The sequence below is a fragment of the Gasterosteus aculeatus genome, chromosome 7 (genome assembly GCF_964276395.1).
Source record: "Gasterosteus aculeatus chromosome 7, fGasAcu3.hap1.1, whole genome shotgun sequence".
Taxonomy (NCBI): Eukaryota; Metazoa; Chordata; class Actinopteri; order Perciformes; family Gasterosteidae; genus Gasterosteus; species Gasterosteus aculeatus.
The window spans coordinates 3,181,621-3,196,586 of record NC_135694.1 but is presented as its reverse complement, the minus strand read 5'-3'; the positions used below and the strand labels follow the sequence as shown (position 1 = coordinate 3,196,586).

The 14,966-nt window shown below is 52.4% G+C and overlaps 2 protein-coding genes across 3 annotated transcripts; both read left to right on the top strand.

The window, feature by feature from the left end:
• Window positions 1-3,813: 3,813 nt before the first annotated feature.
• Window positions 3,814-8,586, top strand: ccs (copper chaperone for superoxide dismutase). Its single transcript, XM_040179665.2, has 9 exons — window positions 3,814-3,979; window positions 5,064-5,269; window positions 5,425-5,497; window positions 5,957-6,094; window positions 6,444-6,618; window positions 6,717-6,777; window positions 7,109-7,186; window positions 7,530-7,633; window positions 7,748-8,586. Exons 2-9 carry the CDS (start codon window positions 5,135-5,137, stop codon window positions 7,905-7,907), a joined length of 924 nt encoding a protein of 307 aa, XP_040035599.2. The 5' UTR covers window positions 3,814-3,979; window positions 5,064-5,134; the 3' UTR covers window positions 7,908-8,586.
• Window positions 8,587-8,669: 83 nt separating this feature from the next.
• Window positions 8,670-14,035, top strand: rbm14b (RNA binding motif protein 14b). Of its 2 annotated transcripts, none has more exons than XM_040179635.2 (4): window positions 8,670-8,791; window positions 9,906-10,258; window positions 10,468-11,494; window positions 11,710-14,035. In XM_040179635.2, exons 2-4 carry the CDS (start codon window positions 9,910-9,912, stop codon window positions 12,020-12,022), a joined length of 1,689 nt encoding a protein of 562 aa, XP_040035569.2. In that variant the 5' UTR covers window positions 8,670-8,791; window positions 9,906-9,909; the 3' UTR covers window positions 12,023-14,035. The 2 variants fall into 2 exon arrangements, with proteins under 2 accessions (XP_040035569.2, XP_040035568.2); XM_040179634.2 differs by having other exon boundaries at window positions 10,447-11,494.
• Window positions 14,036-14,966: the final 931 nt, after the last annotated feature.

Below are 14,966 nucleotides of genomic sequence, written 5' to 3'. Positions count from 1 at the left end.
CGGTCCCCCCCCCCCTGCCCCTCTCTCTCTCTCTCTCTCTCTCTCTCTCCCCTCCCTCTCTCTCACACATACGCACGTGCACGCTGACGTGCGGGGACAATCCCGCTCGTTCCTCTCCTCGCACCGCTTAACTGTTTTTGACTTTTAGCATAAAAAAACATCTGTCATGCAAATAGAAAGCTACAGCTAATTTGAATGTGAACTGGAACTTGATAGCTGATTTAAATTTAAAGCAGTTCAGGGGGGGTCATTCTTTCATTATTACTGGTCCTGGGGCAAATCCAGGAGAGAGCCCCCACCCCACCCGGGACTCACGCATTATTGTCCTTCTTTTCCCTACGGGGAATGTTATTGTTATTCCAGAGGATGCTCATTGTGATGCATGCGGGCCTTTATCCCCGCTCCCTGCACCAAAGGTGTCCCCTAAAGGTGATAAAACAAGGCGGGGGGGGGGTTGCTTAATCATTGGCGCTCCTCGCGGGCTGAAAACTGCCATCCAGCGAAGGCCCTTCTTCACCTTACGCCTCCATCCGAAGCCGCAAGGAAACGCCAGTTTGTCTCTGCTGTCATGGTAACTAAGAGAGCCGCTCGGTTAGGGAACGACCACGTCGTCGTACCCACAGCGACGGTCAGTAGGGCTTTCTTTCAGGGGCCGAGCGAATCCCCGTCCGTGATGTCGCCTCGGTTTGTGAAGCTGTGACAGAAAGCCTGCACTTAGCGGGTGGCGCGTGTTGGCGGGGAGGGTCCGAAGTCAGGGTTTCTTAACCATGCCCCCCCAAAACTTCACGGTAATATGCTGCGGGGCCCCTTCGATGGGCTCTCCCACGGCGTCTGTGAGGTTTAATACACTACCGCAGCTTTCCTGCTCCAACGTCTCTCCCCTCACAGTCAGCCGGTCTAATCAAAGGCAGAAATACTTCCTTCGGTTGTTGGGCTACACTTCATTTTTTGATGCTCACACCCAGTTAATGACAGCGGGGGGGGGGGGGCAAAAAACTGTGACCATGCATCTCATTTAAATCCAATTTCTGCTGGAATATTATTAGCCACTCATCTACATTTATATTGCCCCCATTTATCGGCCTTTCTGCGTATCTTTCCGGAAGCGAGCCGCCGCGACTCGACGGCACGTCTTAAAATACGCCGTTGTACTTTGTGGGGTTTTTATTATTATATTGTTCTCTCACAGTTCCAGCGGAGACTCCTAATGAGGCGCAACTTAAAAGACAATTCATCGCTGGTGACCCTTTTTTTTTGCTTTTATGTCCCATTAAATCCCAGTTTTTGATGTTGTGTTGCTTCCCCTCTGTAATTAGATGTTTGTTCCTGCGGGAGACACATTGTGGATCCGTGGTTGCTGGAGCGGCGATGGGGACGCTGGACCATTAGTCCACGCCGTCTCTTCCCATCGATCCTCTGTGGGACGAGCTGTTGAGTTTGTCCACAGCTCGTTAAACATCCCAGTGGCATTATAATTCATTGTTTTCCTCTGGTTTGCGGGTCAGCAATAATGCGTCACCCCGCAGAGCTGAGTGGACAATATTAGTTTCAGAGGCTTTATTGTCTGATAAATTGGATTTTGTTGGCTTCCTCTCCCGCTTTTTGGCCTAAAATTGATTTACGGGACGGATTTTTGCAACATAGTTTTGGAGACAGTTTATAATGAGCTCCAAAACGCATGCTATGCTAAGCTCCACAACCGCAGCTCTCTATAATTACTTATATTGACTTTATGCACACAGCAATCAGGCACAACTGACTTGATAGAAGGTGCATGGGAGCCACTAATGAACCGTCTCGCACCTTCAGCTTTGTGTCTTTGCGTACGAGTATTCTGCCTCATTATCGTTCAAGGACGGTTTTGTCACCGTGTTGCCCTGGACTTGGGGATTTAATGAGTCCTTGTTGTCCTGGAAATGTGCTTCCTTTGGTCACAGACCCGTCCTCTGAACCAGGACGAAGTCAACGAAGGTTCGATTGCGTCGGGGGGGCTCAGCCGAGCTGTAAACAGCGTGCTCTTGTGCGTCTCGCTGTGCATATGTAGCTATTTGTGTCTTTGGATTGGCCTCCCCGCTACTTGTGTATTGAATTTCATTTGATCTTATATGCTGCTCGTTGTATTCTTGCCAAAGAAACCTTTTGTGTGCTCATGTTTTGACGTTCCTGATGGACCGGTTGCTGTTGTGTGGGTTGACGCTGCTAATTAGAGCTTATAAAACCTCTTCAACGCACAGGAAATGAGCTTCACGCCGCTCCGGCCGAACAACATGTTGAAATTTTACTGAAATAATTTTGTGACTGCTCCATCTCTGCTTTGTCAAATAAACTAGAAAAAAAACCCAAAATGTACAAACATCTTGTCAGAACAATGCAAATAAAGTAGATAAAGAAGAAGAATGAATCCTGAATTTCCCCTTGCGACCCGCTAGAGGGCCGCGCCCCACAGTTTGGGAACCGCTGAGCTCAACACACAGCAAAACTGCGTCTAATGGTAGAGATTTTAACCCGATGGAAAAAAAGATGATTCGCGCACAACAAAGTCTGTAATGTACATTTAAACCGCTAAATGAAATAAAGTGTTCCGGTTGCTGTTTGCCATTGTTCTTTTTCAAGGACAATCTATTTTAAGGTGTAAAGGGATGAAATTGTCTGGAAGGAAATTGATGACTAATCCCTCAATGACGACAACCCTCACGACACAGGAACCGGAAAAGAAGCATAAAGAAATATGAACTATGAGGATTCTGAAGCTCAACTCGTTTCAAAACGTCCGTCTCGTATCTAGAATGCGTGCGATGTTTCCTGTTAGTCTGAATAACAGCCCAAAGGAATGCGAGAAGTCAATCGTTTATTAAAAAATGCCCGGCCGGGCTTCAAACAAGAAGGAGCGCGTTTGTTTTGTGATGTCTGCATTGTCTCGGCTTTAGTTTCTCAGCTTCCTCACATTAAACAAGCACAGTGTCGAACCTTTTTCACAGAGCAGCGAACTCACCAGGAAACCAACAGTGCAAAACACTGCTGATTCATTTCTGGGATTTCAGGACGTATTCCCGCAGCACCATAATATATGCAGTCCTCAAAGCAGCACACGGCCTATTTCTTATCTAAAGTGATGCTGTAGGTCATCTGTGGATACGCAAAGGGTTAAACATATTCTTTATGGTCCCACAGCTGCTTGAGTACTGGAGACGTGAGCTTTGGACGAACTTTAGTCCACTGCTCCCTCCTCTTCGCTCATAGGTCACTGCGACGTCCTCGCTCTGAAAATATAGTTTTTCTTCCTCCCGCTTTGTTAACCAAGAGCAACATAACAGACGTACGGCTACGTGCCAACAGAGTCCAGGCAAGAAAGAGTGCAGGGATAGTGCCTCATTTAGTGCAGATAGTGGCCCTACTGTTCCAAACAGGCCTGTCAACGCTTCCTGTCAGCGCTGCTGCACACACACACACACACACACACACACACACACACGTCTCTTTGTCATCCACTTTCTTCTGCTTCTTCACCCCCCCCACCCTCCTGGGCTCAGGTGTCACAGCGGCTCTCGCACCTCCCCTTTGAAGGGAGGGCTCAGCGGCGAGGATCAACACGGGGGCCAAAGGTTTTAGACAGTTTCCCATGTGCTGAATAAATTAACTGCTGCTGTGTGTGTGTGTGTGAGAAAGAGGCTGCATCACACACAAGGCAGTGTTTTGAGCCGGGTGCACACTGGCTCAGCACTCTCAAAGGCCGTGGTCATGTTACTTAGCTCGGAGGGGGGGGGGGGGGGGGGGGGGTCAAAGGTCGAAGCCAATGAGCCACCGCACACAGAAGGGGCTGTGTTCCAACCGAGCTGCCGCTCCGGCGTGTAAAACACCGGCCTCTGGGTGTTCGGCTGGGACGTGGACGCCGGACACGTTTTCTGGATCGCCGCCCGCCGCCGTCCGAGGAATCCGTGTCCATCCGCGAACACGGCGCCACGAGCGCTGTTTGGAGGAGGTTCGATTTTCAGAAGCTTTTATTTCAGACTCACGACCCAGATTGATTTTTGATTTCTTCTTCTTCTTCTTCTTGTTATTCCCATCACGGAGAGAAGAGGAGAGGAGATGTGACATGGATGTACGGACAACACACACACACACACACACCAGCTTAGTGCTGTCCTCTCCCACACCGACGCTTTAATCTGTAGATGGACTTGTAACATTAATCTATACACATTATCAAATTGAACTGGAAGACTCCACACATGAAATCACTATTATTGCTTCACCCTTCATGGCGGTTTATCCAAACGCTGCAATCTTCTGTTCCCAGATAACCCCCCTCCCCCTCCTCTTCCTCCTCCTCCTCCTCCTCTTCATCTGACCCTGATTTGATTACGTTCATATGAGTGTTAGTAGATTGCATAATTCTGCCCGTTTAGAAGCCATTAGTTTATATTTCTATTTTACTGTTGCGATAAATCAGCTTTCAGATATTTTTAACCAGGGTGGTTTATGGAATGTATGTATATATAAATATTTATGTAAATATTTAAGTTGAATATTTTTATTTAAGTTAAATACGTTTTGGGGTCACACGAAACATTCTAACTATGAATATGTACTCAACTTGCACTGAATGAAGATAAACAAAGATATATTGCATGTACATATACTTTGATACAGTTGTAGTTCTCTCCATCACCTGGCTGTCATCCATCACATTAAAACGGGGTCATTTTTTGCATGATGATTATATACTACTACAACTGGCCTGCTGCATTATGATTAAGTATTGTTTAGTATTGTTTACTCTTCTACTGTGTTCTGCCACATCAAAACTAAATACAATAAGAACAACGAATTTAAAACACATATTTATAAATATAATCCTGCATTAGCTGTATTCCCAGTTGCTTTGGCGTTAAAGGAAATGTATATATATATATATATATATCCAGGCAAGAAATAATAAATAAAAAAGAAAATAATATCATTTGATGTTTTGGGAATAATAATTCTACCATATTGTGCTCACCCCGTTTACTTTATTTATTTATTATTCATGTTGGATATAAAATGCTTCACGTCTCCGGAAGGCGACGTTCGTGGAGCCACTCGGCCACGTGGCGGCGGTAGCGAGCGCTTACGTCACGGTGACCTCACAAAGATGGCGGCGCCCGTCAGCAGGCGCAGCTGGCTCGCTTCCGCGTCCAGAAAGGTGGGAAGTTTTCTCTTCGGCTCAGTTGTCGTCGCCCAGGCGGCTGCGCGCGGGGACGAAATGGACCCCGCGGGGCCGACTAAGGTTTGTTTTACTCCCCGCTGAGTCACCACATCATTGGATAACTTAAAGACAACAAGCACGCTGTAGCTCGCACGCTTTTAATGCTGCTATGACAACGCGTTTCGTACTGTACGTGTTATTCACTCGGGGTGTCGTGTTGGTTTACTCCTCCACAGCTGGAGTTCGCGGTGCAGATGTCGTGCGAGAGCTGCGCAGTTAAAGTCCGCGCTGCTCTGGAAGGTAAACGAGGTAAGAACAGGATTTGTTTACCTGGAGCCCTAAAACCAGCTCACTGTCTCATCTGGTAGGATGCGCATGCTAATGCACTTTATTCATTCATCTGGAATGATCAGCTGCAGAACATGTGTCTGCGACGAATCAATGTTTACTAAAACATTTCTTTATCCAATAAATATCCTCACCCGAATGACTTGGACAAATCTGTATCTTAGAGCAGTGAAAAGAAAAAACAACATCCACAAACCAGCATGTTCACTAAGTAGATGTTTGACGTGGTAACAAGTGTTCTAGTTCTTTCCACAGAACTTTTAATACATTATTGGAAAAAAAACTTCAAAACTACATCTTAAAGTACCACACATTCAAAAGTGACACAATCCTTTTTCAGTTGTGATGCGACTAGTTTTTTCCTGCGTGTGTGTATTTGTGTGTTTGTCCATCACATGACAACATGAATCCGTTTTGCAGGCGTGTCGTCCGTCAGCGTCGACGTCGGCGAGGAGCGGGTGCTGGTGGAGTCGTCTCTGACCAGCGCCGAGGTGCAGGCTCTGATCGAGGGCACCGGGCGCCGGGCCGTGCTGAAAGGCATCGGAGGATCGGAGCACGGTGAGCGAAAACCCACCGCGGCGATCAGTGGAAAATAACTCGTGAGTGCGCGTGTAGCATCGGTCAACCTCCTCAGACAAGCGGTGTTCGTCACAGTTCCGCCTCGGACGACATCCGACCTCAGCGGATACACGCGATCTGATTGGAGGCCGCCGCTCCAGATGCATTTTTCACGCATTCTTGTTTCACAAAGTAACATTGTATATTTCCCCGCTGCGGGACGACAACAGAAAAAGGATTCTCTTACTTTATCTAATGGGCTCGAGTGTGAGAAATGGTGAACAAAACGTCTACTGTGTGTGTGTGTGTGTGTGTGTGTGTGTGTGTGTGTGTTGTCACCTGGTGACAGACCTGGGGACGGCGGTGGCCATGCTGGCTGGTGGGGGGAGGATCCAGGGGGTGGTGCGTTTCCTGCAGCTGTCCGAGCAGTGTTGCCTGATTGACGGGACCGTTGACGGGCTGCAGCCGGGACCCCACGGCCTCCACGTCCACACCCTGGGGGACCTCACGCAGGACTGCCTCAGGTACGCCGCGAGCATGTTTTACCTTTGTTTAATCAGCGCCTCGGCCTCCTTACCGGCCTTTAACGGCTCATCGTTTCCTTTTTCTTTTTTTTTTACAGTTGCGGCGAGCACTACAACCCCTTTGGGAGACAACACGGCGGTCCAGGGGACTCTGAACGGGTTCGTCTGCCCCTTAACTTCCCCTTTTACGAACGAGATCGCCGCCCCCCCCCAGAACACATTTAGTCGTTATTAAAGGAGTTATTAAATAATGGATCGTCTCCTCGTGAAATCCCGACGGTCTCTGCTCGAGATTTGATGAATATTTCAGGGTGAGCCAAATGTGAGACGCGATCCCCGCCTGGTGCTGCCCAACGCGTCCCCCGGGAGCCCTTCTGAGCAGTTCTGCTTCAGGCGCGGCGCCTCGCGGCGGGTTGTTCCCCGACTATTAAATTCTGCTCACGCCCGTGCGGTTCCCTCCTAACGCTGCGTGCGTGTCCCTGTTGTGCAGCATGTGGGTGATCTGGGGAATATTGTTGCGGGACCAGATGGCCGAGCCTCATTCAGGCAGGAGGACAGTCAGCTGAAGGTAAAACACACACACACACTACACAAAGATGCATGTTGGCACGGGTAGAAAAGCAGGTGACTGCGGTTTATTTAGCAAATACGTTTTATGCAAACATTTAAATTCCAAATCAACGCCAGATGCTCATCCTTCACGGGAGTCTTCTCGGCCCCCGTGAAGGATGAAAGGGGGCCGATTCAGCTCAACCCCCCCTCATGTCTCACTGTTAAATACCCTCAATTACCATTTCCTCGCTTGGCTGCCTCCGATTCCTCTTGTGGCCCGCTGTCCAACCTGGGAAATGAGGGGGGGGGGGCTCTTTTGTTGCTTCCCACGTTGACACGAGACGGCGCTCGCTCTGCAGGTCTGGGATGTGATTGGCCGATCGTTGGTGGTGGACGCAGGCGAGGACGACCTGGGCCGAGGACATCACGCCCTCTCCAAACAGACCGGGAACTCTGGGGAAAGGTGGGTCGACGGCGGCGGTCGACGGCGGCGGTCTGAGCCGGCGTTTTCGTGTCACTCTTCTCCTCCGTGCTTCCAACATGGCGTCTCTTCCCCCCCACCCCCTCTCTGCTACAGACTGGCCTGTGGGATCATCGCCCGATCCGCCGGCCTCTTCCAGAACCCCAAACGCATCTGTGCCTGCGACGGCGTCACGCTGTGGGAGGAGAGGGACCGGCCCATCGCGGGGAAAGGTCGGAGCAAGGTCGGCGCCGAGACGCCGGCGGCTAACCTGTGAAGCGGCGACGCGAGACCTCGGCCTCGTTTCCGTGACCCTTTGCCGGGGGGAGAGAGAGATGCGTTTCCACGCGGTGGGGCGGACGACCAGAAGAAGAACCACCGCGTCGTCTTCAAATCCCCTCGCAGGTTGCTGCCCTGAAGGCGTTGGCCTGCTAAGAACAGGAGGGGAAACGGAAAAGTCCAGAAGTTTCAGGGGTTCGTTGAAGGAATCTGTGCTCAGTGTTTTTACCCACAGCTCCTTCATCAAGTCTGCTCACAAATTCCACTTGATTGATACGTTGATGGAAGTTTAATCTAGTCGCGTACAACAATTCACACTTATTGATTTCTGTTGTGTGTGTGTGTGTGGGGGGGGGGGGGGGGGGGGGTCCATGTTGGCGTAGCGAGTTCTGCATCGATTGTTCAACTTGAGCGTCTGTCTTGTGCTGATGATTCCTGAAGAAGCTTTTTGAATTTACCTCCCAAATGTTCAGTCGGTGTCCATTATTCCATTTCTGTCTCAGGGCCGTGAACGCCACTTGAATGTAGAGCTGCAACCGGCCTTTATTTTGTATTAGATAAGATGATATATTTCTTTTTTTTTAGGTCACGAATCTATGAAATGAGAGAATCTTTTGTGAAAATAACATTTACAGTGATGTAAATCAGGGAGAATATTAAACAAAGTGTTTTGCTGACTCATTTCCTCCTTGAATGTTTTTGTGTGTGAATTATTACCTTTTTTAGCGCGTTCGCGGGGGACGTAGCATCCTCTGGGCGCAGGAGCACCACCCTCCCCCCTCCACCACCACCCCCACCCCCTCCCCCCCCTCCGTCTCCAGCAGAATGCCCGACATGCAAACGGAAGCAGGCGCTACCATTTTGAAACGCAGCACCGCCGAGGTAAGATGGTAGTTTCCTTTCGTCCCCCCGCGCGTTTCTCCGCCGCGATTCTCCCCCGAGCCGCGCGCGGGCCGATCGGCTCCGAATCGCCGCCACGCCTCGAGTGTTTAACGCGCGCGTGTTTGCGCGTGGAGGTCTGTTTAACCGTGTTGTTCGCGCGGAAATCACTCGGCGTTACACTGTATTCGTTCCTGTGGGGGTGAATCTCTCCCCCCCCCCCTCCCCCGTCTGTTGTTACACTGTATCGATCCGCTCTTTGTATCATTCGTGTACATTGTTGCGTAAAATTGTTTATATTGTCGACTCAGCGTCGTGCTGCGTCATCATAAACGCGGGCCCCCTCCCTGCTCGACGGACGGGCCGCCGCGTAACACAGGGGGGCGCGCGCACGTGGAGGCCCACATCTCTATTTAACACGTTGGGTGGGTTTTTTTCGGGGGGGGGGGGGGGGGGGCAGTTGGTATTCCGTTTACGCCTGAAGCAAAAAAGAAAGAAACAAACGTCGTTCTGCGGTGTTCTGATTTACAGTCGGCCGTGAACGTCGCTCGGGAGGAGGAACAACGTGTCAGCCAATCTGCAGGGGGGGGGGGGATTTTCCACCAAAATGGGGCTTTTTTAGCATCAGCATGAACTGATCTGCAGTGCTCTTACTTTGAAGGGCGATACAGTAAATAATGGCGCGGCCCGACGTGTAATTACAGCTTCCCCTGAAGTAAGACAGATATTTAATGAGGTCCTCCTTCAGTCTGCCTCTACTCTGGGGCCCAATGTTCGCCCCCCCCCCCTCCAGGGAAAACCCTGCTCCGTTTTGCATAATCAGAGTCCATCTGACCCGAGTGTCCCTCGTAGGCAAATGTGAGGTCAGATGTTTGTGTTAAGTTCCAGTTAATGCGTTTATTCTTTTATTGCCCCCCCCCCCCCCATCTCTGGACAGTCTTTTTTAAAAACAGCAGCAACCCCCTCCCTCGCAGATGTGCTTCAGCCCTGAAAAATGAACCAAAAAGCTTGGTCAGCGCTGTAGTTTGTTTGGCTAATTGCACTCTTACTTCCTCACACACACACACACACACCTCCCTCTGACTAACAAGCCCCTCCCTCCTCTGCTCCCCCGCAGCGCCATGGACAAGAGCAACACGGTCAAGCTCTTCGTGGGCAACCTGGCGTTGGACACCACCCAGGAGGAGCTGTCGGCCATCTTTGAACCCTACGGCCAGGTGGTGAGCTGCAGCGTGCTGCGGCAGTTTGCCTTCGTGCACCTGCAGGGCGAGGGCGCCGCCGAGCGCGCCATCCGCGAGCTCAACGGCCGGGAGTTCCGCGGGCGCAATCTGGTGGTGGAGGAGTCGCGGGGGAGGCCGCTGCACTCCACCAAGGTGTTTGTGGGCAACCTCAGTGGCATGTGCACCACCGAGGACCTCCAGCAGCTCTTCCAGACGTTTGGCAAAGTTTTGGAGTGCGATAAAGTGAAAGGTGAGCCAAAGACCTTTATTTTATTTTATTAACTGTAAAAAATAGACCTAATAGACCTGCCCACATCTCTGTTCTTGGGGGCGGGTGGGGGTGGTGGGTGCAATTCATTATTCTTGGTAGCAGTAATAAGTAAGTGCCTGTGGCGATGCCACTGTGATCCTAACTGTTGTCCCTGCGCTCAATGACAGCCAGGCATTCCTCTTCTGCAGGATATGCCTTTGTCCACATGGAAAACAAGGAGGACGCGCTCCAGGCCATCGAGGCCCTGCACGGGACCTCGTTCAAGGGCCGGCCCCTCTCCGTGGAGCTGTCCAAGGTCCAGCCCAGCAAGCAGGCGCCCACGGGGAAGATCCCCTGCGTCAACTGCGGCAAGCAGGGCCACTACGCCGGCGAATGCCCCGTCGGGAAGCCCTCGCTGGAGCAGTACCAGAGCCAGGCGGCGGTCCTGGCCGCGGCCGCCGCCGCCGCCGCCGGCCTGCCGCTGCAGGTGCAGCAGAGCGTGCACAATTCGGTCTACAACACCTCCACCTTCGACCCCACGTACGCGGCGCTGACCGGGATCACGACGGGCACGCGCACCGACGGAAACCCGGTGAACCCGGCGGTGTACGGCGCCCTCGCCAGCCAGGTGTACGGCGCCAACGTCGCCAGTCAGCTTTACGGGTCGGTGGCCAATCAGGCGGCTTTGACGTCGGGCGCCACCCAAATGTACAGCCAGATGGCGCCCAACATTTACAGCCAGATGGCGGCGTCCCAGGCGGCCGCCGCCGCTGCCTACTCGCCTCATGTTTACACCCCGACCATGGCCAACTCCCACGTCTACCTGACCGCTGCTCATGGATTAGAAATGCAGCAGGCGGCGGCGGCGGGCGTCAACCCCGGCTACGCGGTCTCACCGGGTATTTACGGCGGCGGCGGCGCCCCGGCCTACGCTCACATAAGCGCCATGGGTGGGACGGACCCCACCACGGCCATCTTTGAGGCCGCCAGACAGGCCCACTACTTCGCCCAGGGACAGCAGGTCATGGCGGACCAGCAGGCGGCGGCCGCCGCCGCCGCGGCAAAGTCCGGCGAGAGGGACCGCAGTCCGCTGCGGAGGTCGGTGCCGCTGCTGCCGGACCCGGTGATGAAGCCGTTCATGTACCAGAGGGCCAAGCCGCGCCGGCCCCTGCTCCCCACGCCGGCCGGCCGAGCGGCAGAGGAGGCAGCGGAGGCTGCCGAGGACCCCATGGCCAGGTAGGAACACGCCCTTCAGACCGCCGTGACCACGAGCTACGCGTCCCCCCCCTCCCCCTCCTCCCCCGAGAGAGTCTGTTCATTCGACAATGCCTTCAACGTTCGATGCCTTTTAAACAACATTTGCCACGTTTCTCATCCCTTTTTTTTGCTTTACCGCCCCCCCCGTTACCCCCCCCCCCCCCCTCCCGTAAACCCCTCCCTCCTTCTCTCAGGTACTACGCGGAGTACTACCAGCAGCTGCAGCAGTACCCGCAGTTCCAGTACGCCTACCCGCCGCCGAGCGCCATGACGGCCATCCAGGGCATGCAGGGGGTGTCGGCCGTCCCCGCCGTTTCCGCAATGTCGGCCCAGTCGGTCGCCGCGCTGGACGCCCTCAGGCCAGTGGTGCCCAACGCCGCGGCAGTGGCCGCCGCCATGGCCGCGCCAAGGGTGTATGAGCCGCCGTTGCCGCCGCCCGCGCGCAAGGAGGCCATCCTCCGCCGCCCCGAACTCTCCCTTCACACGCCTGAGCCCCCCTTCCGATAGTCGCACACAACTCTCTGAAACACCACCCTCCCCCCCCCACCCACCCACCCCTCCCTCCCTCTTCGCCCTGAACCCCATCGCACATCTCCTCTTCCACCCCCCCAAACTTGACCACCGTACAGCAGCTGTGTGTGTTCATGTGTGTGAGCGAGTGCGTCTGCGGGATCAAAGTGTGGGGGCGGGGTTTATTAACCTGCTTCACGGTGGGGGGGGAGGGGGGGGTCCCCGGGGGGTCCCCGATCGGCTAACCTTGGTCCTGTTTGCATGCACACAGTGCAGCCGTGAAAGGCTCTCACCTGCTCGCCATTCTTTGTGCTTCTCTTTTCCTTCTGTTATTCACCGTGCCAGTGTCTCTCTCTCTCTCTCTCTCTCTCTCTCTCTCTCTCGTGCCAGTATTAGACCGACCCGGCCGGTCGTTCCACGCGCCCCCACTCTGCGATAAGACGCTGTTTTTTTTTCCTTTTTCAATCCGTCATCCTCAGCGGGCCTAGATGATCGGTTCAAGGCAGCTCTTTATTTATTGTGAGAGTTTTTTCATTTGCGACGCGTGAGGCTGAGAGACACACATCATGTGACCAGGCTGCACTGCATCGTGTCCAATAGAACCAAGGTTGTTGTCCCAAATGTCTTGATGTGGTCGTGTGAAAGAGAGAGTGCGTCCCCCCCCCCCGACCTCGCAGCGCACAAACGCAGCAGCTTTCGACTGCGCCTTGCAGAAAAGAGGGGGGGAATATATATATATATCTATATGTATATATATATAAAATCACGTTAAGCACAGCTAATACGTACTGTAATGTATGTCTGCATCGCTCCTTGACCCCCCCCCCCACCTGTACTCTCAAACTACGACACTGGAAGACACGGCTCCACCTCTACATCCTACCTCTGACAGTACATTTATTCTGTTAAACACTTCTCACCCGGTCAGCAGCTCACTTCCTGCTCCTTGTAAAAGGTGCAGGGTCTTCATTTTAAGGGGGGGGGGGTTATCTACTTTTGTAGATATTACGTATTAAGTCCTCCTCAATTCCAGAGGCCTTTAAACACAAGTGTTTGCGTTTCTTTTGTCTTTTTTAGTGTAGTTTACGTGCAGTCAACCCGGGGTGTGATCAAATGAAACGCCCCCCCCGTGTGTGACTACTGAGCTGTTTACAAAGGATGCATGCGATGCACCCAGTAAGGAATCATGTGACCAGCTCAATTATGTGCCTATACGTTTTGAGCAAAGTGCATTACGTGGAGGGACCTGCCATTTTTAAGTGTTTTTTTTAAATCATTTTTTTGGGGGTGGGGGGACAACTTTTTTTCATATTGTAGTTTATTTAATTTTTTTTAATGACGAAAAAGCCACAAACCGAGCCGCCGGGTCTTAAGCGGGAACGAGTGATCGCACCAACCAATCGGGGGACGGGGGCGTGTCTTCCAGGTGCCCCGGGTGTCACCTGACTTCTTTTCGTTTCCCCAAACGGCAGACCTGCGTCGGATGGTATCCGCGGGGCGATTCGGGTTTTAATGCGGTTGTTGGGTTCTGGTCGGCGGCGGCTCGTCCCGACTTCAGATCCCAAAAATCCCTTTTTAAAACTTCGAAAATTGCTTTTGTTTGGCGGCTGCTGTCTGACAAGCGGTCTGACGCGCACGGACGTGCTCTGGATTCACCTTACTGCCTCGCTGACTCCCCCCCCCCACATCACCCCCCCTCCTCCCTTCTCTCTCCCCCTGTGGTTTTTAGTGGCTAAGTGACTTTTGCATCTCACAGTGTAATCTTTCTGCGTTGTGTATATACAAACACATACCAGTTGCATCCTTTGTAGAATTATGTGGTTTGCGAAATGTCTTGTTTGCCATGTTTGACACCGTATTTTTTAGAGAAGTACTTTTATTTTGCCCTTTTTTTTTTTTAAGAAAAGGAAAAACATTAATTAAAAATCGGCATGCTTTTTATTGAGAATATGTACACTATAATCATTATTATAATAAAGAATGTTTGGCTCACTACTGTGGTAAAAGAAAGCAAAGGGTTTGGACGTTTCCCCTTCTTGTTCACGTGGTTCTTCTCTGCTTCTCTGGTGTGTAAAACGAGCACGCAGGTGCCGCTTTGCTTTCTTTGGTCAGGGTAAGTGCCGCTCGCCGCTCCTTTCTCTCTCCAGCCTCTCAAACTGACCAAAAATGCACATCTGAAATTTCATTTCGGCAAAGAAAAGCTGGGGGAATTTTTTTTCATTTTTTTTTTTTTAATTGATTTTTTATTTATTTTCCTTTCATCCAGAAAGGAGCTGGCTTCATGTTGAGAGCTGGTGAGAGGCACACAGATAGAATGGCCCGGGTGCATTTTGATCTGTGGAGCAGTCCTGGTCCTGGGGTTGGTTGGTGGGTGTGTGTCTGGTCCCCCCCCCCCCTCCGTGTGTCCACTCAGACCTGCATGTGTGTGATAACCTGCAACTCTGCCGCACAAAAAGAGAGCAAACTTCGCCCGCGACACTCCAGCTCTGAACTAACTATCTCAACTGAATTAGGTCACCTGGGACGGCCAGCGTGCCCCCGCGCCCCCCCCCCCCCTGCCCTCCCGGCGCCGCAGTGGGAACTCGTTCTCTCTCCTCCTCACCACCACCAAGGTAAACGAAAAACGACGACGACCGAAAACTCCCCCCGAAAAAAAACAAGCACTGGCCTCTCCTCTCGCCAACCTGCCGCCCCCCCCTCTTTGACTGCGCCTTGGCAACCCCCCCTCCTCTCCCTCCTCCGGCATCCCCACACACACGCTCCGTAACCCCCCCTCTGATTCAATGGCAGTGTTGTCGTTGTGGCGGCGGGGGGTCAGACCCCTCGCATCAGCCTACAACGCCGCCGTGTGTGATGGGAGCATGTGTGGAGAGCTTTTAGGGAGGAGGGGGTCGAGGGGGTCGGGGGAGGGGGGGGGGGGGTGAAGCTTGCCACGTCTGGA

Excerpts from the sequence above, each read along its gene's own strand:
- ccs (XM_040179665.2), top strand. The coding sequence starts at position 5,135 with ATGGCGGCGCCCGTCAGCAGGCGCAGCTGGCTCGCTTCCGCGTCCAGA. Across the intron at positions 6,778-7,108 it reads GTCCAGGGGACTCTGAACGG|CATGTGGGTGATCTGGGGAA; the intron begins GTTCGTCTGCCC and ends CCTGTTGTGCAG. Across the intron at positions 7,634-7,747 it reads ACCGGGAACTCTGGGGAAAG|ACTGGCCTGTGGGATCATCG; the intron begins GTGGGTCGACGG and ends TCTCTGCTACAG.
- rbm14b (XM_040179634.2), top strand. The coding sequence starts at position 9,910 with ATGGACAAGAGCAACACGGTCAAGCTCTTCGTGGGCAACCTGGCGTTG. Across the intron at positions 10,259-10,446 it reads GGAGTGCGATAAAGTGAAAG|CCAGGCATTCCTCTTCTGCA; the intron begins GTGAGCCAAAGA and ends GCTCAATGACAG. Across the intron at positions 11,495-11,709 it reads GCCGAGGACCCCATGGCCAG|GTACTACGCGGAGTACTACC; the intron begins GTAGGAACACGC and ends TCCTTCTCTCAG.